General features: G+C 31.2%; 2 protein-coding genes across 2 annotated transcripts in view; both read right to left on the bottom strand.

Moving 5' to 3' along the window:
* Positions 1–384: 384 nt before the first annotated feature.
* LOC125067456 (small lysine-rich protein 1) lies at positions 385–636 on the bottom strand. Its single transcript, XM_047676080.1, has one exon. The coding sequence runs from the start codon at positions 634–636 to the stop codon at positions 385–387; it is 252 nt and encodes an 83-aa protein (XP_047532036.1).
* Positions 637–2,406: 1,770 nt separating this feature from the next.
* Positions 2,407–26,353, bottom strand: part of LOC125067371 (probable 2-oxoglutarate dehydrogenase E1 component DHKTD1 homolog, mitochondrial) — a 30,416-nt gene continuing 6,469 nt past the window's right edge. Inside the window, exons 4-20 of the mRNA XM_047675929.1 lie at positions 26,269–26,353; positions 24,594–24,755; positions 23,756–23,829; positions 20,007–20,120; positions 19,401–19,514; positions 18,873–18,980; positions 18,320–18,477; positions 17,752–17,887; positions 17,183–17,314; positions 12,180–12,282; positions 11,682–11,839; positions 10,968–11,124; positions 9,083–9,285; positions 8,485–8,605; positions 7,523–7,711; positions 4,229–4,314; positions 2,407–2,661 (exon numbers count right to left, since the gene is read on the bottom strand). The exon at positions 26,269–26,353 is cut by the window's right edge and continues 132 nt beyond it. Coding sequence (XP_047531885.1) covers positions 2,551–2,661; positions 4,229–4,314; positions 7,523–7,711; positions 8,485–8,605; positions 9,083–9,285; positions 10,968–11,124; positions 11,682–11,839; positions 12,180–12,282; positions 17,183–17,314; positions 17,752–17,887; positions 18,320–18,477; positions 18,873–18,980; positions 19,401–19,514; positions 20,007–20,120; positions 23,756–23,829; positions 24,594–24,755; positions 26,269–26,353 — 2,211 coding nt within the window. The 3' untranslated portion in view covers positions 2,407–2,550. The remainder of the gene's footprint in view (positions 2,662–4,228; positions 4,315–7,522; positions 7,712–8,484; positions 8,606–9,082; positions 9,286–10,967; positions 11,125–11,681; positions 11,840–12,179; positions 12,283–17,182; positions 17,315–17,751; positions 17,888–18,319; positions 18,478–18,872; positions 18,981–19,400; positions 19,515–20,006; positions 20,121–23,755; positions 23,830–24,593; positions 24,756–26,268) is intronic.

Raw genomic sequence — 26,353 nt, 5'->3', positions numbered from 1 at the left:
CATATTTATTAAATGTCTTAAAAATCGCGCTGTTGTGGTTTACCAAACATCTAAGTGACTTTCTAAACGAGTTGGAATATATTTGCAGGCATAAACGAAACGAAACGAAAATGAAAGATAAGGTGTAAGGTAATGATAATAAAAATAGTTTAAATAAATTTAGCTCTTTATTACACTATATACCTATTACATAACATCAGTAAGGGTATTATCCTACTAAATTAAGAACGACGCAATTAAAACGATTTGAATAGAAATAGCGACACTATCTGCGAGTTGCAGTCGACCTGGCCAAAACAAACAAGGTCAATGAAATTGGAAACTAGTGCAAACTAGTTTTTACTAGAACAAAAAACTTGAAAACAACGTATTTGATCTGTGTTACTAGCGTTTTCCTTTCTTTTTCTTCTTATTAAAATCGGGAGGATGAAATCCTCTTGCCTGTAATAATTCTTGGACATTATGACAGGCGTAATAAACATTGTCCATTGCTGAATCTGTGAGCATGTCTACGTTGCATCTACCTTTCGCTTTGCCCTTCTTGGGTCTTCCTCCACCTTTTTTAGATTTCTTCTTGTCTCCGCCTTCTTCTTTTTCTTTCTTTTCTTTTTTCTTACCTTTTCCTTTTCCAGCCATGACGTTAACAAGTAACTCTTGACTAACTGAAGTTTCATTGGTAACCGTTGATATGATGTTATTGATTAAACGTTGTCGTGTTGATTAGAGTTAAGGTACATTATCGACGTATAATAGAATTAAATACAGAACGTCACGAAACCTTCCACTTATTATATTTAATTATATTATATTATTAAATAAATGTCTAATCGTCGTTGCGCCTGCAAAAGTCGTTATCTGTTTTTTTTTTTATTCTTAGATTATTATGTCGTTTTAATCGTTATTTCAATACGCGTGTACTGTTAAAAACAGTTTTGTAATAACTTTAATAATTTAAAAGTTTTAAAATTTAGCTATTGTGACGTTCATATATCGAAAGCTACATACATTGAAATAACGATTAAAACGGCATAATAATCTAAAAATAAGAAAAAAACAAATAGCGACTTTTGCAGGCGCAACGACGCTATATAAGTTTCTTATTTATAGTCTTTTATTTATTAATAAATAATCGTTGTATCTTTAGCCGAGATGGCCCAGTGGCTAGAACGCGTGCATCTTAACCGATGATTTCGGGTTCAAACCCAGGCAGGCACCACTGAAATTTCATGTGCTTAATTTGTGTTTATAATTCATCTCGTGCTCGGCGGTGAAGGAAAACATCGTAAGGAAACCTGCATATGTCTAATTTCAACGAAATTCTGCCCCATGTGTATTCCGCCAACCCGCATTGGAGCAGCGTGGTGGAATATGCTCCAAAACCTTCTCCTCAAAGGGAGAGGAGGCCTTTATCCCAGCAGTGGGACATTTACGGGCTGCTAATGCTAATGCGTTGTATCTTTAAGATATATGAGTGAGCGTTGTTTACAAAGATTAATAAAAATGTTTTAATCGAAAGACTTGGACCCAGAACATGTTATCAAGTTGTTTTGTTAAATATATTTTCAAATATAATATTTGGAACCGGCTGTTGTCTGTATTTTTTCGACGGCAATATTTTTTCTGCAATTTCTATATCGTATAGGTGAGACCTCGCCATCTAAAGGTCTTCAATTAAGGTAATTATTTAGTCGTTATATAGTACCAAACAGATAGAAATAATTATGTTCTTAATAATAATAATTTTAATAGTATTATTAAATAGCTAAAATTTATTTACATAAGAATTATTAACATTCGGTCTTTAATATATGTAAATATGTCATAAAAATAGTTACTGTATAAATCATGAGCGCGTGGAATGATAATCAAAATAATATTAATATCGGCTCGTTAGATTGATTTCAGATACATATATGTATACAGGTAGGTAATTTAATTACGATCAATTGTATCTAAACGAAGCAAATTCCCTTTCAAACAGCTTCATTAGTTTGTCGAGTAATATTATCGGATATTAATCTTGTAAGTCCAGCATAGGTTAATAAATAATAATAATAAGCTGATATGGCCCAGTGGTTATAACGCGTGCATCTTAACCGATGATTTCGGGTTCAAATCCGGACACAATTTTCATGTGCTTAATTTGTGTTGAATGAATTATAAATTCATCTCGTGCTCGGCGGTGAAGGAAAGCATCGTGAGGAAACCTGCATGTGTCTAATTTCAACAAAATTCTACCATATGTGTATTCCACCAACCCGCATTGGAGCAGCGTGGTGGAATAAGCTTCAAACCTTCTCCTCAAAGGGAGAGGAGGCCTTAGCCCAGCAGTGGGAAATTTACAGGCTGCTAATGTATTGTAAAATAATAAAACAAGTGCATTTAATAACGTAATATAATTTATTTACATTTTCAAAGTAAAAACATACCTTATTTAGAATACAAAAATGTCTGGAATAAATGCATAATTTCCTCCAAGAGATCGTTCGAACAAAGGAAGCGTAAGTTATCAAAAAATCATTTTTTAAGTGCTTGCTATGTGTTGATAAGTTATTTTATATTATATAATGGCTCTCGTAATACGTGTTCAACTTCTGCTCGATGCAATTTCGACGTACCGACTGCGGGAGTCGCGGCTTCGCTTCGACCAGCGTAGATTAACTGCAGAAAATAAATAAATAAATTGCTAGTATCTTTAGACTGTCGACTCAATCTTCTACATCAATTATACCTATCTACCTGAATTAGTTTTTACAAACTGTGGCAGAAATAATCTGCTCCTTCAAATTCAAACTAAACTTTATTCATAATGTAGAATAATTTCGATCGTAATTTAATGAGATACTACTACGTGTTATTTGAACGGAATGTGTTTTTTTAATGTGTTAGAAGAAACAAAAAACAGTTTTCATAAAGTACATTTTATGTGTTAGTTATATTTGCTTATATATCCGGCTCCTATATATCTGATATATTAATCAATGTTCACACATAGAAGTATTTTGTAGTTATACTATACGACTATAACCAATAAAATTTACACTCAATCATCTAAATCCATGATATGATATCTGTCATCTATGTAAATGCCGTTCAATACACATTAATTTATATATATAAAACATTAAATTATCAGATTTTTTGAACACAATCAAATACTACAAGCCGAATTTATTAATCGCCCATAAAGGAAACTATATTTAACGATACAAAGCACTTAAGAAAATTTCGCAGTGGTTACAAAATTGTATTGTACAGTGATTCTGTACTAAACTAAAAATTCAATAAACGTTCTTATACATTGTAACTTATACTTACACAATGTAAAGTTTATACTTTATAAGAGCAAGACTTGCGTCTGCAAATCTTAATTACTATTTTTGTCCAGCGGATTAATAAAATACTGATTATTGTTTCTATTTTTTTTTGTTTAAAAATTTAAAAAAATATATAAAATCATTATTATGACAAAAGTAAACATACGTATTGGTTATAGCAGGAAACACATCCGAATGGACTTGCCATAGGAAATACTAAAATAAGGGTGGAAATTCTGTACGAAATAATCCGTTAGGAAGGTTTTAATATGAGAAAACCATTGTCACATTAATAATAGCTTCCTCGATTTAATAGATAGAAAGCGTCATATTGAGACAGATTTCAGATATATTTTTTTAATTATTCGTTGTTGGATATATAATAGTACAAAACTATTTACAAAGATTAATGAAGATTGACGATATTTCGTAACATAATTATAAATTATTTTACAAACATGTTCATTACACAATTAAATATACAAATTTACTACCCAATAGTTTGTACTTTATATAATTCTCGTGTGTATATCCTCGTGTGTGTCCATCAATTTTAAGCCAGTCTAGGTCTTCGTACATAATATACAATGACAAAGCAAAGGTTGTTATTGCCATTGGATTGAATTTTCTGTTTGTGAAGATCTAGCAGATTGCTTTAATAAAATTTTCACAAACAATTTTGTTTTCAATATACAAAGCGTTGTGTATGGATATAAATGTATGTATTTGGCGTTAAAAAAACAATAAATTACTGTTCTACGGAACAATGTGAAAATAGCATAATTTTATAATGACTGAATACATTTTGTTATTGTTGGAACTTTGGTATTTTAATCTTACTTGGAAAGTTTATATACTGATAACATTCTTAACTTTAAAATTGAATTGAGAAAATAACAAAATATTCTTACCTTTTTTCCAAGAAGATTCTCAAAGCGTGGTTTAATGAAGGTCCAGGCTCCCATATTTCTGTGTTCCTCTTGACTCCATATGAATTCTGCAAATCGATCGATCATTGAATAAGTTTATTTATGATTACACTTTCGCTTTACGTACAATATAATAAAATACACGACTAAACGAAATGTTGACGTGTTAAAATCGTATGTAATATTTCGTAATTACTTTTTATGGTTAAATATAAATGATCGATCATTAGTCAAAACTATGTAATTATAATGCGAGATGCAGTATGATTCCTTCATTCTCAACATCTTATTTTTCAACGGTTAGTAGTAATTAACTTGAATATTTAATATATATTTTTTATTCTGTTGAACTTGCGAAAGAAACGGCACTGGAGGAAGGAATGTATTGCCTTTCCTATTTCCTGTTTTTCGGTGAATGCAAATTCGCTTCTTTGTACGCCATAGAAGCTCTTCTATAGGTGTTTTACTAATAATAAAAAAAATAATTATTTCTTTAAGTTATAGCGTATAAAACAATTTCAAGTACAAAGAATTTTAACCATATTTTCTTGGCCAATGCGCCACCAACCTTGGGAATTAAGATGTTATATCCTTTGTCCTAGTACCAGTAATACTCGTGGCTCACTCACCCTTCAAACAAGAACAAAAATGTACTAAGTATTTATGCTTGGGGGTAGAATATATTATTACGAGTGGATGATATCTATTATTAGACGGGCTTGTAGAAAGCATTACCACTATATACACAGTTTCTGATACATACTATTTATTTACAGATAATGGATGTTTTTATGTAAAAAATAATATCGATATGCAAATACTTTAACATGTATTTTGCTGTCTTAGAATATATATACTGTAACGAAATGTAATTGATAAATTAATCGCTTTAATGACAGTTATTGACAATTGCATTAATAAGACAATTATACTTTAATAAACATTTTACGATTTTATTTATCGTATCATTTTGTCAGTATTCCATAGACGCTTGTATACCGAGTACTACATTCCACGTATTCCGATATTCTGCATAATTAATCACCTCTCAACATGATGCTAAAACATGTTGTTCCTTGAAAAGAGTTTGCTTTGTCAATGTTACAATGCAAACTCTTTGCGCAACATGGAAATCATGTCAACAGAGTTATGTACTAGGTTAATTAGTTGGCATTTCGTAATTAGCGATAGGTGTTTAAGCAGCGTACATATAATATACCCTGTTTTTAGTATAAAATAAGTTAAATTATAATTCAGAATAAATATTGTGCATCAGCTTTATCACATGACTGACCGCAACGAGATAACGTTTAAAATAAAGTGTGATTAGGATCTTCTGGCAATACCAAGACTTCTATTAACTGTAGGAACAGTTTAAAGGCTACAAGTTTATACAATTTCCTTAATTTTAGGAATTACTTTATCGCTTATTGTAGCGTTTTGTGTAATTGATGGAAATCGTGAATTAAAAATAAGCCTTTACATTCGATTAAGATAACCTTATAACTTATTATTATTCTCTTTATTTTTAATTGTTGTTAAATGTAACTTTAAAATGTAGAAACTATATCACAAAGCTCAGCTTTTATTGGCATGTTATATTATGATAGGTGATCAAAAATATGATGTTACCAAACATTTAAAACGAACGCATCTGGAATAAATTACCTAAAATAATCGAACCTAGAAAACATGATATTTCAAAGGCATGCTTTCTTACTAGTATTTAAATATAATTCTAATATACTTGCAGGATTATATAAATCAACTTTTTTTGGTAACTTCTGGTATTTATATAATCTTATGAATGTTCAGACCCTTTTAATTGTTCCAAATTATGATACTTATTTATTATGATAATTCTTATCTATTGCGACTGAAATATGATTCGTTCGTGATGCAAAACTAGATGCTGAGTCGAATATGAGATTTGGGCAATGACACGGACCTCGGGAGAGGGTATGCCAATTTAGGTTATGGTAATTACGGTATTGCTACCTAACCTATCACCGACGTGTAGGTTGAAACGTCCGTTCCGTTAGATGTTCAATTTAAAAACCCTGTCTTGTGTCCACTACACATTTTTTGTGTGATTTTTGTCAAATTCAATTCAAGAATAAATCATCGTTTAGTTAATGTTTATCGCGATTTTTATTTCAATACAATCGGCTGGTCTCGTTTTTTTTTAATGTTTTTGAACAGTGCCAGCGCCAAGTGCTAAATACAGACTAAAAATCATCAAAATTCATCGAATTAGGTAGAGTTCATTGAAAGTGACAGGTACAGACGAATTATATAGATATATAAAGATATTTAATCATATTTACCATATATGTTTTTCTGCTTATCTCAAAGATATCTCAGCTCAGTTCTTTGTTGAGTAAGAAATATCTCGTTTCTTTAATGTTAAGAACATTTAAGTTTTTCTCATTTGGCGTATCTTTTTAAGAGCGCGCGATGTGAGCTGAACAAATTTTATTTTAAAGCAATAACATTATAATATAAACTTTTATTTTTAAAATGTGATTGAAACTAAGTAGTCGGAAATAATGGATATATACGATATATACGATTTATAGAAAGGCAATTGATTTTTTCGCTATATTAAATAACTATGAACTGCGGGCGACACTTAAAAGATTATTTAACTAATAAAAAAGATTTATTTATTTGACAAACCAATAATTATTTCAGTCGTAATATACTAATTATACAGAATCAACTGTTATCTTTGCTTCCTTTAACAAATACTTTAAAAATAAAACATTTGAAGACGTTGCTCGTTCACGTCATCTAATATATTTAATTTTTTTTCGAAAGTGTGTGCCAATGTTTATTCCCTTAGAGGGTCACATCGGGTGAGGGGGGGGGGGGGGAATGTCGGTAAGATGAGACTACATACAATCTTCATTTGACTTTAGCAGCGTTAAACACAATATAAAGCTCTCAGTCCTAAATATATTTTTTTGTTTACTTCAATATTTATAAACATTTATTTTTTATGATGAGATAGGCGGATGGGAAAATGAGCTACCTGATGTTAAGTGGTCACCTCTGCCCATAGACATTGGCGTTGTAAGATATATTAACCATTCAAATACAAAACCAACATAGAGAACTAAGATGTTATGTTACTTGTGCCTGTAGTTACAGTAACACTTACCCTTTAAACCGAATCCCAACAATATTAAATATTGCTATTTGGCGGAAGAATATCTGATGATTGGAGGTATAAAACCTTCTACCTAAACAAAGTTACTTCTAATGAATACTTACTTCTAGCATTGCTATATTTCGCAAGTTCAGTCTGCAGCGCTTGTAGAGGGAAAGGCGAGAGTGACTCAACCCTTATAATAGCTACGTCATCAATCTTAGCTTTAACTCTCTCCTTGTTGAGTTCGTAATAGTGCTTGCCGCTAACGAGTACGACGCGTTTTACGTTCAGCGGATTAGCAATTGAATCACCTGAAAATAAAAATATGAAATCATGTTAATACGTCTTACTATATACGTTTTATATTACATGTAATTTAGAAGTAATATATAAACAAAAATAAAAAATCAAAATCTTTATTTAACAAGATATTTTCTCATTGATATAAGATTTTAAATTAACATGGTTATTTTATTACTACAAGTATTTTTTTTCATACATTAACAGCCTGTAAATTTCCCACTGCTGGGCTAAGGCCTCCTCTCCCTTTGAGGAGAAGGTTTGGAGCATATTCCACCACGCTGCTCTAATGCGGATTGGTGGAGTACACATGTGGCAGAATTTCCTTGAAATTAGACACATGTGGGTTTCCTCACGATGTTTTCACGAGATGAATTTCAAACACAAACAAGTATTTAAAACCATTTTTATTTGGTGGAGCTCAATATTTAGAAATTATCTACGAATGTCACGTTCACGAGACTGTTTTGACCTCTGAGCACCTTAGACCTGAGAAGAACCAGCAAAGGAACTCGCTGGGGTTTTATTTACATTTCATACCAAATATGTGCTTTCATATTATACAAAGTTGTTAATTCTAATCGTTAGCACACAAACGTTATCTGTTTTTTATTTTTTCTAATGGGAACGTTCATATAAAAGACTCAATTACTTTCAAACAATTAAATTAAATTCAACATTCATAATTGATCGTCATATGTTTAAATGAGTTTCAATAATTATTGGTGTTCTTTTTCAAACATAAACATACATCCAAAGTTGTGTTATTTATTATTATTATTACCTATAACTGGTTTGAAGTGTGTTCCCGGTGCAAATTCAGATAGAGGCGAAACAGCATCCGTTAACCGCAGTAGGATTTTCGGTGCGACTACAACCAATGGTTTTCTATAATTGCGCACCACCTATGAATAATAAGAAATTACTAAATTAAATTCACAATTAAAACCAAAGATCGGTGAAGATGAAATTTATAATATAATATTTATATCCATGTATCAAAGATAGTGACTTTTTCTTTGACGAGTCAGTGCTCGTAAGATAAGCTCAGTGATGTATTGTACCTTTTCTAGTTATTGCTCTAATTCGGAATTGTTTAGACACATACGGATGCTTTATTGTTATTTTTAATTAGTGTATTAAATAACATCTTCGTTCTTCGTTCGGTGTAAATTATATTTTATTTATTTATATTTATAAGTTACATACTAAACGATATCGATAAAATCGCTCGAACGGGATTTATAACGAGATTGAGTAAGCATATAAATATACACACCTATATACATATAATATGAGAAATGTGTCCATTATTTAATATAATTTAGGAATATTGTATTATAGAAAGTAATCATATATGTATATGTGTTTTATTAGGATACCTGTCTTCTTAATAAATGGAAGTACTGAGACGGCGTGGTCGGATTCACTATATTCAGGCAAACATCTTCCGAATCGGGAGTTGATTCTGAACTGTCGCTTAACTGTAAGAACCTTTCGAGTCTACACGACGAATGCTCTGACGCCGCGCCGTCGTATCCGTGTGGTAGCAGCATTACAAGGCCATTGCTTCGTATCCATTTTGCTATGAAAAAAAAATTATACGTTTTTTTTTACTAAACAAACTAATACTATTGAAAGTAAAACATGAAGCCCAATTTTATCAAACGCTTACTTATACTACAGTTTGCATATAATAACTATGTTATCTATCTATATCTGTCTGAGATAGGGAAAGAAAGTGTAAAGTTTGGGAAAACAGTTCCAATCCATTTCTCCAATAAAGTACATTTAAAAATTTATCTAATTATAGATAAAATATTTGGTAAAAATTGGTATCACCAAAATAATAATGTAATTCGTTAGAAGTTCGAAGTATAGTACGTTTAATATTTCACCTTAGTAACGTGATAAGCATAGCATATAAAGAAAACTAACCAGTAACCACAATGTGAACAATTTAGTAACCCTGAAATGGCAACTGATCTGATGTATCTGCTCGACACTTACAAAGAGAAAATTTAGGTCAAACCCCAAACCCTGCCGTTCAATAAACGATTCTTTAATGTGGATTACATGTCCCACACTACGGTTGACATGTCCCACAATTCAATGCCTCGCTAAACGTAGAAAACTTATGACGACCATTTATAGGATGCGTTAAAAAATATTTTACCATTTCATTCACATCACAATTCACAAATTTGCCAAGTTTCAAAGGCCTCAACCGAAGCGGCACTTGCTTTTCAAACGTAATAACATTCTGAACATGTATTCACTTATAAAGTTTTCACAGGCTTTAAATAATATATTTTCATCTTTAAAGGAATCAATTTCTGTTTTATTACAATTTGTTGATTTTTAATTAGCTTCATGTTTTTAAATAAAAAACTAACGATAAGTTTTACACTATTGGTCTAAGATCTATTACAAAATGGTTTTGAGTTTATATGCGAGATGATGGATTATGGACATGGCGATGGCAGATTTTCATCCGATACACGTAGGTTTCTACACAATAATTTCCTTCACCGCGGAGTTTTACTCGACACTTTTAAATATTATTCACGTGTTCATGGTTAAGATTTACGACATTTACGTGTTCATGGTTGGACGATCGGACAATCTGGTCTTACTTAAATAATAAAATACAATTAAATGTTTTTTATTTATTTTTAGCATGGTCAATTGGTCATGTTCATGTTTTTTTTTTATAAGTTCTAAATGGTATTAATACATGTGCTTAAGAAGAGTACGTAAATTTAACTAGATTTACCAGATTGGGTGAATTTAAGTCATGCCAAGTATCTGTTGGTTTTATTATTCTAGTTTGTTTTGTAATTTATCTCGTACTCGACCAAGTAAATAGTTAATAGTAGGGGTAAAAGAACTCCTTGTAATCCTTGAACCTGCTTAATTGTATAAATGCCAACTAGTGCAGAAGAATTTAACAAGAGATAAGGCTTGTCCCTAGTCGTGGGACAATTTTAATGCTCAGCTTAGCTTAGCATACATAATTAATTTAGTAAACGTAAATACACTGTACTAGTAAATTCGTGTGCAATTAATATTATCGCGTCGGTTTTAGAGATATATTAACCATTCTGAACATCGGCAAACCGGTACCAACCTTGGGAAGTAAACCAGAACACAACAATACTAAGTATTGCTATTTGGCGGTAGAACATCTATTAAGTGATAAGGATGGTAATAAATCTGACGGGCTTGCATAAAACCCTACTACCAAGTAATGTATGCAGTACTCACTTTCCCCCGAAGCTATAAAAGTATCAACAATGATTTGAGCTCCATTGTAGAAGTCGCCGAACTGCGCTTCCCAAATATACAAGTTTTCTGGGTTGTCGAAAGCCATACCGTATTCGAAACCTAATACTGCTTCTTCGGATAATATGGAATTGGCCACCTTAAAATAATTGTGTTTTTCATTAATATCAATAATAATAAATTACTATATAAATCATTTATTCAATAGAGACTAGCGAATTATGCAGCCGGTGCTCAAAGATATGCCTTGATATATTTTCACCATCTGAAGTCCTCTTATTGTCCGATGGCAATCCGACATTAGCGGCGCAGAGAAATAAGGCACTTTTTACTGCTAACTACGTTTTTTTCAGATAAAGTAGTGCATATAATGAACAAATGCGCCATCTTTTGCATAGCGGGCTATTGTTGGGAATTACTTTTATACCTGGACGTAGACCTCATGATTTTTAGATCAACTACGAGCGTATAGAACGGTACAAAGAAGGTCGTAGTTGTTTGACTACAGAATATAAAAAAAAATATTAGTATATTTTATATTGAACTAACCAAAGTTTGTGTGATTTCAATCTAAAAATTGTAGTCCAATATAAATAATTATTTTTCTATAAACTACACATGTATTCTATGCTATATTCGCAATACCTTAAAAGTGCAGTGATTCTTTGACTTAATTTTAAGAATATAATTACTTACTTCCAAAAATCCCTTTTGATCGTCGTGTATGTGGTTTAGAGGAATATGTATCGTTTCCTTTTCTTGATCAATGAGCATAACGTGGCGATGAGAGAAGGTACCACGACCAACGTCCTCTCCGCTGATACGTACGTGACGACCCTCCATCAAGAGTGATCCTGAATCAAACGAACTGGATTATATTAAGATGTTATTAACCCCCTCATTAGCATTAGCATTTAGAAAAAAAATGCTAATGCTAATGAGGGAGGGTTCACTTGAATCGATACTGATTGTTTTATACTATACTTATATCACATTATTCAAAAATATATCGATCACTAAAGCTTTCATTTACACGTGCGAAACTTTTCCGCTTACCGTCTATAAGTAGTATAGGGATAAATTATTTGTTCCTTTATGACAAATTCACATAAATTGAACGGGGAGAACTATTTATTTCTGTCTATGGCAGGAATCTCCTCTCATCCACTCTACGATATAAATAATGTTCTTTACCAAATGCGAGAGCCTCTGCTGTTGCCCAATCCAGTTCTTTTTCGTCTTCAATTTTTTTGAGACGATTTTTGACATGCATCTTTGCAAGATGTGCATGGATATTCTGAAACAAATTAGTATAAAGTACGAGAGACGATATTATTAAATTATTCAGTAAACTAATGAATTGTTGAAGTGATAACTTCTTTTAGGAGCGGAAACCGCTTCGTTACGTAACGCGTTACGGAGCCAGTCTGTTTGGCTTCCCTTTGCCTTCATGCGGCAGCGGGAGGCAGGCAATAATGATACTAATAATGTACATACACGGCATTATAATGTACGCATTCAAGAATTGTAGCTAAGAATAAAATATATTTTATAATCAATAAAAGATTTTATTAATAAATAAGCATTCCTTAAACTTTTATATTAATACATAAAATTTAGGTACTGAAGTAAGCTTTTCTCAAGTTAAACAATTTCAATATTAAATAGTTTAACTTAGATCAGCTTAAGTTATCACTTCTGTCGGGCGTCCCGAGACGCACATTTTTATTTTTAAGAAATATTTAATTTAAAGAATGTACTAATATGTAGAAATAAATACGTATTATAAAGATTTAAACAGCGATGAATTTATCATGTTTTTTTTTTTGAGTAAATTTCTCAATATTTTTCTCATAAACTAATAGGTAACAAATATTTAAAAAAAAATGTATAATTTGGAATTTTTGCACCTTTCTCTACGATAAATACACTTCAATTACGGAATATATTTGAACAATACAGATCTTCATCAAAGCGAATAGTAGGTAATTGAAACAGTCACAACCCCGGAAGGACATTTTCATTAACGAACGCCAACGAGGGACGAACGCCATCAAAATTCGAGATTGTCAACTCTTTATATCAAGTAAATGATTTGTTGGTATTACTTCTACTATAAAGTTCTTTCAGTATCTCACTCTTGAAATGTTGACAACCGACTTACGGTTAAACGCCATTTTGATACCTTTATCAGTATTATAGTCAAGGTCGCACTTAATTCAAACATTTCACGCTTGAATTCTGCGGTGAGTTAAGAGATAGAAGAAACTCGATTCTTCTTACAGAATACCTCTAGGGCTTCGAATAATTAATTATGGGCACGTCAAAGTGTTTTACTCCTAAAATTAGAATTGTTGAACGCGATTAGTCAAAATAAAATATTTAGGACGAGCAATCTTAGAGAAAATTTCACATGTATTTATTTTAAAAATGTCAGAAAATTTTAATTATGACTATGTGATTATACTCTCATTGCGCTCTAGGATTTTTAAAAACGGAAAACAAATAAAATCGGCTATAAAACCGAACTTAATAATATATTTGAAATTCGAAGGCACGTTCCAATTAAATTTTTTGAATGAAGAAGCGGTTGCTTTTTATATTCTTTGAGCTCATCGTCCAATGCGGTTGGAAATAAATTATATTCTAAAACGAAATGCAGAAATTGCTACAGCTTAAGAATTTATTTAAAATAATTCAAGTTTAATAATTTTAGAAAACATGCTGTTTTGTAATATCACAATTCTTAACATAATAATGCATCATTCGAGAATAATGACTTTGAAACAGATTGTTCAAAATTGCCGCGATTTGACTAGGTTATATTTGGAGGATTTAAACAATTTATTTTTGTCTAATTGTAAATTATTAATTTTATAAAATTAGATAGTGATATTTAATCAGGATTTTTTTGAGGGAATTTCTAACCCAGAATATTTACAAAACTAAAAAAAAATATGTTGTAAATTTTAGTGCAATTACTAATAATTTTTTTTTTTAATTTTTTATTAAGTGTCAACTGTAACGTTGCTAGTACCTTAGTTGTATCTTATACAATAAACTACGTAGAAACTTTTCTCGTCACGCGTAAAGCTAAAGTTTTCAATACTTGTACAAAAGATTTCGTACTGTATCTACGTCGTTTTAAAGTTCAAATTCCTCCTTATTACTTATATTAATTTATTTTCATTTAAAGGCTTGCATGAGCTATATACTATAGTGATTACTTTAATCGAATATATTTTCTTGATGTGAGCTGCTATTTTAAATTCATTAAAAATTTTAGTTGCACAACTTAAATTCTTAGTACATATAATTTATAACTTGGTTTAGATAATTCATAATTTATAAAATATAGTTATTTCAAAATAAAGTAAATATATTTAATTGTATTAAATGTGCAATTTTGAAAGCGTTACTGGAAGCTAAAACTTAATGGTGTTATATACATTCGAAATGTACTATTATAACCTGTTAGAAAAGTTTTGGGTACCCAGCACTCATCAGAGAGTCTACCGCCAAAGTTCAATAATTAGTATAGTCGTGCACGGTTCGAGAGGTGAGTGAACTAGCGTAAATACAGACATAAGGCTAACACATTGGCTACCAAGGTTGGTGGCGCACCGGCTATGGCTATTGTTATATATATTGGCTAAGAAATGGTTAATATTTCTAACAGTGGTAATGTTTGTGGTGATTTCAGTTATATCGGTGGTGACCACTTACGATGGTAAGCCACCTGATGAGATGCCACTACCTATACTAGAAAATAATAAAGTTATATAAATCAAGAATTGCTTGTAAACACAAAAGGTCATATGGAACAAATATATAAAACAAAGCCTTGTATACCGCAACTCCTTCTAACATAAATATTGACTTGCTTTTACGAAACATTGAAATTATAAATATTGTTCATACATAAAAATATTAATGCTTAGTTTTACTTGACTTTAATGCTTTAAAAATATTTTATATATAAACAATAAATATATTTTTAAAAATTATTCATTTAAGTCATTTAGTTTTATTACAATAGAAAATTCTGATTATGTATGTATATGTATTCCTTGAGCGATCCAGTTGGAGAGGTAATTTTATTTCAGAGATAAGAATATGGTTTTGTTCGCTACAATTCCCCGATATCGTTTGTTTGCGGCGATGTCGTCGTTGAATATCTCGACCTTTTCTAGTTTCGAGATGTTTTTACCATCAGAATAAGACCAAAACTATTTATTGAAAGAGTCCTTGTTGTCCTTCTATGAATATATTTTAAGGCGTAATCGTAGTCTTCGTATACGCAGAAGTTACAATTCTGTAGTTTACAGTACACTGTGACATAGGGAACACTTTAAGCTTTTGCAATATATATGTCGGCGGAAAATCACATATTTAAGAAAACCACGTGCCCGAAAATAATTATTTTAATAATTAAAATATCTTTAATTATTAAATTAATAATATTTATTTAATTTTAAGATGTTAAATATTTGTCTGATGTTAGTCTGAAATATTTTACCGTCCATAAATAGTTGTTATATTGAGTGAATAGTGCCCCCACCTAATTTTATTATAAAAGGCCGAACGCCTGCCGGTATCAGGAGGCTTGTTCGAGCCGTCGGAGCGATCGGACCTTCTCAGTTTGGAATAAATCAGAGAAGAATATTTCCTGAGTTTAATTTCACACCTTCGAGGATGGATAGAAATCCAAACCCTGACATTTTAAAAACAAGCCGGGACATGCCACTCCGTCATATATATATCAGGTATCAATTATATATATGTATCAATTTCCGCTGACGTACGCAGAATATCCCACCAGAAGGCATAGAGAACGAACATATATTATATATTCGTTTTTATTTATGTTTTATCATATCCAATATAATTTCTTATTTATTCTAGTGGTAGGATAACGCTGCACTTCTTGAGGTCCTGAGTTCAAATAGGAGGTCCCGAATCGGGGGTTAAAATTTTCGGGGTTTTTTGTCAATACATTTTCAGTAGTAGTCTAGGTAAGGTAGGTAGGTAGTAAAGGTAAGTAGTACTTAAAATAGCCTCGAAATATACGTAAAGCTATTTGATCCTGTGTGTGTACTCAGGGATGTCTTCGATATGAGTTCACAACATATAAAAAAGTAAAAGAACACATGTATTTGCACACACACATATGAAGTTGTAGTTGAACATATCGTAAGCGGTTAGCTCGTTAACGTTGAGAAATGTCATCGTGGCACTTTACATTGCGAAATTAAAGCTTAAGAATCCAAAATATTTTGCGTATATGCATATATTGGAAGAAAATAATCCTACTTCGAGCTCACATGAAATATCTTCCTATCGGCTAATGTCTTTCGTAATAATATGGTTCACATTGGACATTAATCTTATAACATTTATTCAAGCATATTTAATCCTAGGAATTAAATTTTGTCAGTAATTTGGTAAATCTAAACAAAATCCAAAAAAATTATAAAAAAAAAGTTATATTTTAAACTATTTTTACACGTATGAAGAGCCCTTTGTTAACTCACTCACAGATATAATTAAAAGGTAAAATGGATTTGAAAAAGCTGGAATTGAAACCAAAAATTAATATTTAAAAAACATTTTATTTATGATTGAAATGTAGTTGGCGAACTCGTTTTGGCAAAAAGCGTTGGAATTGAGTTAGTTTCATTATATATTTTTTTCTTTTTTATATTTTGAGAATAATTCATAAAAAATGTTGATATTGAAACCCGATTCTAATTATACACAAGAAACTAGAGAGGAACTACTCTTGGGACCCTAATATCAAAGTAAATGTTTGCTGAATGCATTTATAAACAGGGTTGGGCGCCCCGAAACATGACATTCTATAATTTGCTATTTCATGTTCATTCAAAATTATAGCAAAATGTTACATGACATCACAGACAGCTTACAAATAGTATTTTTTTATCAGACGAGGATTTGAGATGAAAAATCAAATCATACAATATTAATTGTTATGAAATTGTTGAGTTTTTAAAAGCCGAAAATATTACTTATGTAAGCAAATAAATTAGAAGAAGGCAAAATCAAAACACAGACAGTTAAATGATATTAGATTGTCAGTTTGTTTACTACAATATTCGTACCAGAAATTTTCAGCATTGGATCTTCATTAAAAATGCTCTTTAATACAGCAGAGTGATTTTAATAATTCTACTCACAAAATCAGCAGGCGTAGACACAGACGCTCGACCAACAAGTTTCAATAGTTCTTTGTTGACGCCGGTATCCCAGACTTCCACGGCTTTTGGTGCTGGCGACATATTTGACCATTGATCTTGGAAATATGACACCTGAAACGTATGAAAATCTTGGTAGGATTTATGGGTATTTCAATTGAGAAAAATATAATAAGCGGTTCGAAAGTTACTTTGTGTTATTGAATCAAAAACTTAATAAAAAAATGTGATTTAAGGAGTATTTACATTTATCAATTAAAACTGTCAATAGTTATCATCTGAACAATTTACTTTTGTCGAATATATACTATCCTAAAGTCATAAAGATATTAATTAAATACAACAATTAGACATTTATAACCTAATCTGAATTTAAAAAAAAAAAAACATTATTTATAAAGTAAAATTCTTGGTTTGTTATAGTTATATTTCTAGCGCACAAGTTAAAAATATGAATACCGTCATCATTATATGTATATATACATATAGAGAACAAAAAAAAATTTAAAAGTAAGGTATACTTTATACCAAAAAACTTCTTAAAAATTTACCTCCGGCGTATAAGAACTGGCTGCTTCGTACTGTTCTTGCAAATATTGGGTATATTCCATGTTCATATTATTCACGTCAGATTCAGTGAGCACTGCGTTTGAGATGAGCTTCTCCGTGTATGTGTCTGGTATTGATCTGATGAAGATCTCTTATTCATAAGTAGTCATTTGGAGACATTACTTATTTGAAAATACTTTACTTGATTTTGCTTTAACAATTAATTATTAAGGTATACGAGTATAATATCATAATATATATAATTAGTTACACTTGGTTGTAGGGCTTTGTTCAAGCCTATCCAGCTAAGTACAACCCACTCATTAGATTTTCTACGAACAAAAGCAATACTATTAAAAAAATGTTCCTTAGTGGAGTTCAAAATTGTTTCATACCAAAGTTTCATCTTGTGGTTTGGCCGTGAAAGACAAATAGACAGACAGACAGAGTTTCTTTCTAACTTATAATTATAGTAAAGATTAACTACCATGTAGTTACATAAATAGTATTTAAATATAATGTAAGCTTTGAAAAAAAGCGAGCATTTTTGGAAATATTTATAGCCCTTACTTTCTGTTATGTATGAGTTTGTACAGCAACGGATTTGTAAAGGTCGGTTCATCAAGCTCGTTATGTCCCCAGCGACGGTAGCAATTGTAATCTATGAACACATCTTTACGGAATCTTCTTTGATATTCGAAAGCTATATTTGTTGCTTTTGCGACGAGCTGAAAGAATGACACCAGTGAGATTAGCGTGGAAACTGATAGTACAGAATTTGACAATAAATTTGGATGAATACTAGAAATACAATGTCATAGTATATTTTACTAAAAAATGGACGTTTTTTTTTTTGGTTGGTCTAACCGACTTCCGACTTTGGTTGGGACACGGGGCATACCACTTTGGGACACGTGAGAATAAAATTTGTTTGGATATAAATTGAGTAAAATTTTATTTGAATTAATTCCTATAATTTCGTTTGTATATTTTGAGGCATTGAGAACCAAGAATAATGAAAAGCAAATTGTAAAAAAATTTTTGGACACCTTTAAAATACTAAATAATGGTGTTTATTGAACTTTTTTATTGTTACTTATTTGGTAGTGTTATGTATACTTACTTCTGGATGATCACCATTGACGTGTATGACGGGAACAGCTATTGATTTGGCCAAATCAGTCACGTATCGGCTGGAACGCCCTCGATTTGCTGGCAATGTGAATCCAACCTACAACGTAATTTTGTTATTTTCCCTCGCAGATTTTATGATGTTGTCGTGTCAAAATGATGAGATACATGTTTTATATTTAGTGTAAGAAATTCAATATGCGATAGTAAATAAACATTGTATTTAGATGGAATGGAATCATGGAATAGTATAAAGATGTTAATTATTTCCAGACGGGCATTATTGGGATTTTTTCTATAGAAAAACCTTTTGGGTTTTGAACCCAAAACCTCGACATCTGTAGCCTAATATTTAGGTACTCGATCAAAAAGACTTTTAATAATATTAATAATAATGACAAACTTTGTTAATTTAATGATAAGATTTGATTTTATGTAGATAGTATTTTTAATAAGATTTAATTTTCGACAAACATTTTAAAACTTTGAGTTAATTTTATTGCGTTGATACATTACTAACCTGATTATTTACTACTACATGCAATGAACCGCCGACTTCAAAGTGCGGCACTTGAGACAACATCAGGGTTTCCTGGTTTACTCCTTGACCAGTGAAAGCTGCATCACCGTGGATCTTAGAAAAAAAAGGTAAGTAATTAATCGGACGATAATCTTCGGTACTTGCAAGAGGAATGGAGTTATTTACTACTTAATGGTAATTTACGCCCGTAATTCCTAAAGTATTATTTGCGTGCTTATCGAAATATTTTTTCAAGCACCAACTTTGTCTTGTCTTCTGAAATTCTTCTGTAAAGTTTTATAATTATTTCTCAGGCTAAATAAGTATATTGAACGAGTGTTACAGTAATAGTAAAAGTCCTCTTAAGGTATGGTTTGGACCTAAATACACTTAATGTAAGTTTTTATCCAAAGCGTGCTTTGTGAGGTTTCCTCGTAATATTTTCTGACCGAGTACGACATGAATTGTTAACTCAAATTAAGCATATAATACTCAAAGGTATTGGCCCGGGTTTGAACTCGCGATGGTAAGCTAGAATTGAAGTGATCTAACTAGGAGATCATCTCGGTTTAAATTAATGTATACTTAAATTTTAAATTTATTTACCTGTACATTTAAAGCTTTATCGCCAAACTTTGACGATCCGTCCGGTGAATAGTCACCCTCTCTTAGCATAAATTGTTTAGATCTAGTTTTACCCATTGATACTGGATTTGCTGCCTGTTAAAGTAATTAAGTGATTAAAAATTATTTACATAATATGACATATATATATATTATGGGTTTAATTACAGCGATATTTTTACATCACAAGAAAAACATTTTATATAGCTCACAACAATTTAAATAGAGCGCTTTATACTATTTATATTTAGTATATATGAAAATTATAACTTTTATCCGGTCGATCGATTTGCGAATAAGTACGCAAAAACTTCAAAAAATGAAAAGAGCAGTAGTATTTGGAGATTTTAACTATAATTTGCTTGACATCGAACGCGGTACTAGAAACTACAAAGATATATTAAAAGAGAATGATTTTAAAATATTGAATAAACTTGACCATCAACACTGCACGCGTGAGACAACGACAACAAAAACAATCCTCGATCACGTCTGTAGCAACTTGAAACATAATGATTTTCATTTAGCTATCATTGATTCAGCAATATCGGATCATAAACAAATATTTTGCGAGATCAAAAGATACCAACCTCCACCTTTACGAAGAGTCGAATATTCAGCTGTCAACTATGAAAATTTTTACAAATTAATTGAAAACATAAAGAACCCTGAAGAAGACTTCGAATATAGCATGTTAGAAAAGCAACTGATGGACTGCCTATTAAAAAGTAAAATAACAAAATATAAAATTCTTAACTTGCCGAAACAGGATTGGATAAATAAAAACATTATAGAAGACATAAACAATAGGAATATGCTATGGCAAAACTATAAAATAAATAAAACTGATAAAAATATAGAAGAAGAGCTTAATGCAATAAAAACTAAAGTAAGAGAAAATATAGAGACAACGAAAAACGCCTACTACTATAACAACTTTAAAAACTGCATAAATAAACCTAGAATAATGTGGCAACTAATCTTTGATTTGTCTAAAAATAAATTAAATGTGTCTCCATTGGTTGATAAGCTCGTTACCGATTCGGGTACTATAACAGATGAAAGAGAAATCTGCGAATACTTTAACAGCTATTTTTCAACAATTGGATCAGTTCTGGCAAATGCAATTCCGAATAAATATCATCAAAGTCAAGTCCAAACTCAACCACTTCCCACCTACAATACAATTCAGCTAAATAAGATGTCACCTATTACACCGACCGAAATAATTAAGATTATTGATAATCTTGATATTAATACTAGTTCTGGTATTGATGGTATTAACTCAAAAGCTGTAAAATGCATTAAAAATATTGTAGCAGATAAATTAACATTATGTCTAAATAGATGCCTTAACGAAGGAACTTTTCCAGACAGTCTTAAGGTCGCAAAAGTTACTCCGATATATAAATCTGGAAGTAAATCGAATCCCAGTAACTACCGCCCCATCTCAATACTTCCCGTTATTTCCAAAATCTTTGAAAAGGTTATCTACTCTAGATTAGAAGATCACCTAAATTCTATCGATTTCTTCTATAAACAGCAATACGGTTTTCGCAGACACTCAAACACACTATCGGCAACCATTGATCTCATTACTAAAATTAAAAACAAAATAGATAAAAAGCAAATAGGTTTGGGTATATTCGTGGATTTAACTAAGGCATTTGATACGGTCAGTCATGAAATACTATTGAGAAAAATTTCTAATATTGGTGTGACGGGGAACGCGTTTAAAATATTAAAATCTTACTTACATAACCGTAAACAGATTGTTAAAATAGGGCAACACCAAAGTTCCACTAAATCTATTCGATATGGCGTCCCTCAAGGATCAATTCTGGGCCCATTGTTGTTCCTAATATACGTAAATGATATTTCCCAAATTGGTCTTCATGGGGACATATCTCTATATGCAGATGATACAAGCCTTTTTTATTTTGGCAACTCTATTAACGCTATTTTGCCTAAAGTAAGAAATGATTTAAATACTCTAAGTGACTGGTTTCTAAACAATTTACTAACAATTAATATCTCAAAAACAAAATATGTTATATTTTCCGCGAAAAACAAAAATATTGACAGTAACTTTCAACTCATGATAAACGATGAAATTATTGAGAGAAAAACGCATGAAAAATATTTGGGTCTAACTTTAGATAATCACCTGAATTGGAAACCACACTTGCAAAAAATTAAGTCAAAATTAATCTCCCTCACAGGAGCTATCCGAAGTATAACGAAATGTTTACCGCGAAAAGTAAGATATATCATTTACAATTCCCTAATCAAGCCGCATATTGACTATTTGATAGAAATTTGGGGAACGGCAGCTAATTCAAACTTAAATATAATACAAAAATCTCAAAATAAATTAATTAAAATATTATTTAACTATCGTTTTCGGACACCAACACAAAAGATTTACATGGACACAAAAATTATGAATATAAAACAAACATACAAGTATTATACATGTATATTAGTACGAAAAATTTTAAACCGGGACATACATACTAAGATAACATTTACTAAAAAATTACAAGTGCAAAAAATTAAATTACGAAATGCTAACAATCTAATATTACGCCCATCTAGAACAAATTACGGTAAAAAGAACATTGAATATGATGGTGCTCAGCTATATAACTCTTTACCAAAGGAAATAAAGGAGACTAAATCAATATTAAGTTTCAAAAAACTACTCAAATTTCATATCTTAAAACAAAAAATATAACTTATTTACACCAAAATTTAATTTAATTTTACTTTAAAAAACATAATAAAAAAATAAAAAAATAATAAAATACTAAAAATAAAAAATATTAAAAAAGTTAAATAGAATAAAAAATAATAATATTAATAATTTCATGCACTTACACTACAAAACATACTAACATTTATAGATATACACACATATATACCGGCTTAGGTAATTTATTTAACATTATAAACTTAACTTCCATATCAACAATATCCATCAATGCCACTTCTGGTACTTATTAATCTATGAAGTTTATAATTGTAACATGCATGTATACGGTGTTTATATTTTAATGTAAGATCTGTCTACCCTCTTTTGTGTGATATTTTATTTTATCTTTACTTTGTTATCTCTGTACGCTTCTTTTATAATTGTTTTATTTTATATAGTTTCTCAGTAAGTGAAATATATGTATTTCTTTTGAGGAATTAATAAAGTCTCCAAATAAAAAAAAAAAAAATAAAACATTTCACTAAGATTTTCTCTTCAGTTCGTAAAAAACAACCTTGTTTGTTTGGTAGCTATAATATATTATTATAGGAACATTTGGAAACATACAAAGTGACAGAATACCATTGATTGATATATTCTATTGTGAAAAGCTGGCTTGACGTTCACTTATACACGAAACTTATGCGATTTGAAGCGACTTTAATTCTGTCTAGAATAGTCTCCGTAATTTATTACATATGTACGTCAGCAAATCGAAATGGCTGAATATATTTTAATTAAATTCGACATTGTAGAGGAATTTGTAGCTTACATGCTGAGCGAACAATTACAGAGAAATTTGATTCGTCACAAAATGTTTGAACAATATAACAATGTACCTACATCTGTTGCTCGTAAATACACGTTATTACATGCGTTCAAAGAAAGGTGAAATGCCGAATGAAATGAAAAAGGAAGATAAAACGTATAACGATTTTAAAATCGCAAATCGCAAATGTTAGTATTTATTACGTACTTCTAAATGGGACGGATTGTTTATGAGAGAAACTCGAACAGTGTTCCCTTCAACTGTGATGTCGCTGGATACGCCTGTAACATTAAGTTCATTTTGAGTGTTATCGCCGTGAAATCACACAATTTAATTTTTTTCTGAATATTCACTGCCTACTATTCAATTTTTTATTTTTGATTGCGGCAATCTCAGTAACTACCAGAGCGATTTAACAAACAGTGAAACGTGCATGGATAAATCATGTTTAACGCGGTAGATAGCGCACAGCTGTCCTCGTATTCTTTAATTTAATATTTCACATAAATGTTAACAATTTTATATTGCCTCCACTGATGACAGGAGTGTTGGTTCGTTTTTTGCCCAGAGGATCGGCATTGCGATTCAACGGGGAAATGCTGTTAGCATTCTTGCGAGCATTCTACGCGTTCAAGATTTTTAAATCATATTTGTATATATTTAAGACCTTAATTTTAATAATTCTTATGTAAATTAATTTATTTCATTTTTACGTACATCATTCTGTTTTTAACATACGTAATTTAACGTTGAATAATTGTATGCTTAAGATTGTCTGCGTGATTGGTCTAGGGTCCAGCTTACAAGGCTGGATCCAGGACGGTTTAAACAAAAATGTATCAGATTTTTTGGTCGATAAAATCTAAGCAGCAGTCCACAGTTTAGAAGTTTGGGAAGCATTTAAAGGCCTGATATTAAATACATGATAATATAAGAATTTAATAGAATTGTAGAAATTGTTACAATTTTTGGTGGTGGTACAAGTGGTGGTTACGAGTGGTCGGTAAATCAATTAAATAAAGAAAATTCTATTTACTGTACTCACTTAAATGGGTAGGTATATCACATGCGGCATTTGCATCTTCAGGAAATTCTGGGTTACCGTTGAGTTTGTGGAAAATTTTCACTGGTGGACATTTTAGTAAGCAGCTCAAAGCGTTGAGTTTGCCCCTGTGGGCCATCGCCAAGACTATATGCTCCACATTTTCTAAAAGTAATACCAAACTTTAGAAATGGTTACAAAAAATCAATTCATGTATATCAAGAACTAATATATTTTCAGCACTTGTTTTCCCATAACCTGATCACATATGACTCTTAAGTATTAAGGAATTTAATTCAGTACGTAATGTGACAACATTATATTATACGATTTAATTATATCATTTCATAATAATTCTATTGAAATTCCTAAAAAATGACAGTTTATTAAAGATATTTTTTGTTTAAAAGAACATACAAAAGGCAGGATTTATTGTAGCCATAACCATCATCACCATTTATCGTATGCCTAATACAATTCCTCATGGGTGGCCCTTGGAAGGAATATCTTGAAATCAAAATCTATAGCGGATTCACATTCCCGGTAGTGCGAAACGAAACGTCTTTTGGCTTATTTGTAATAAGCACTGTCACTTTAATTTTAATAATTATTTACTGCAATCACTAGCGGGGATTGTATTCTCTTTTGTTGATTCACTTTAATGCTCCGAGAGCTCCGTCTGCCTTTTGTTTTTAATATGAGAGATCTTGGGACCTTGCTTGGGACATTAATATAATATATTGAAATGGCAACATCTATTTCGTAACCCAATAGAGCTTTGAGTTACACATTATTTTTTTCAATTTCTTCTTAATGGAAATGGAAGCATTCATCCAATGGGGTCTCCTCGCGACGCGTTTCCAATGATCAAATAAAATTACTTAAAGACAATTTTTTTTTACCATAATAATAAATAAATCTGTCAAAGAGTAAATCATTCTTTTGCAATATTATTGTGATAGTTATTTCCATGAAATTTATTTTCTTAGAAAGATTTTGGGTGTCGTATATACAACTGGCATTATAATCGATGAAGCTGTGCAGAGTTATATATAGTAACTGACTATCGGAAAAGAGTAATTACTGAGTTTCTTGCTAGTTTTTCTCCGTACAATCTGCATTCCGAACTGGTGGTAGGTTCAAATTTAATTTGATCGTGTAAAATGACGATTCAAAAGTGTTCACAAGAGCCTACTCGAATAAAGTACATTTTGATTAAAATAAATGGAATTGGAATTAATTTTAGATCACAGTTCGACAGTTGCAGTTTGTTGAATTTTTTAAATAATTATCTTAAAATAACATTTGTTCTTAACAAAACAAATTACGGTTTGAACGCGTGCATATTAACCGATGCTTTCGGGTTCAAACCCAGGCAGGCACCACTGATTTTTCATGTGCTTAATTTGTGTTTATAATTCATCTCGTGCTCGGCGGTGAAGGAAAACATCGTGAGGAAACCTGCATGTGTCTAATTTCAACGAAATTCTGCCACATGTGTATTCCGCCAACCCGCATTGGAGCAGCGTGGTGGAATATGCTCCAAACCTTCTCCTCAAAGGAGAGGAGGCCTTTATCCCAGCAGTGGGACATTTACGGGCTGCTAATGAAACAAATTAACCAAGAAATCTTGATAGTAATTACTTTTAAATAGAATTTCCGTCGATTTTCAGCTTACCTGAGGTAGTAAGTTTGAACAATGTTGTGAAGAATGTAAACAATGACTCGGCTCCTTCCCCACAGTATCTTTTCACAGTGGGATA

Source organism: Vanessa atalanta, chromosome 11, assembly GCF_905147765.1.
Source record: "Vanessa atalanta chromosome 11, ilVanAtal1.2, whole genome shotgun sequence".
NCBI lineage: Eukaryota > Metazoa > Arthropoda > Insecta > Lepidoptera > Nymphalidae > Vanessa > Vanessa atalanta.
This window is presented reverse-complemented; position numbering and strand designations above follow the sequence as displayed.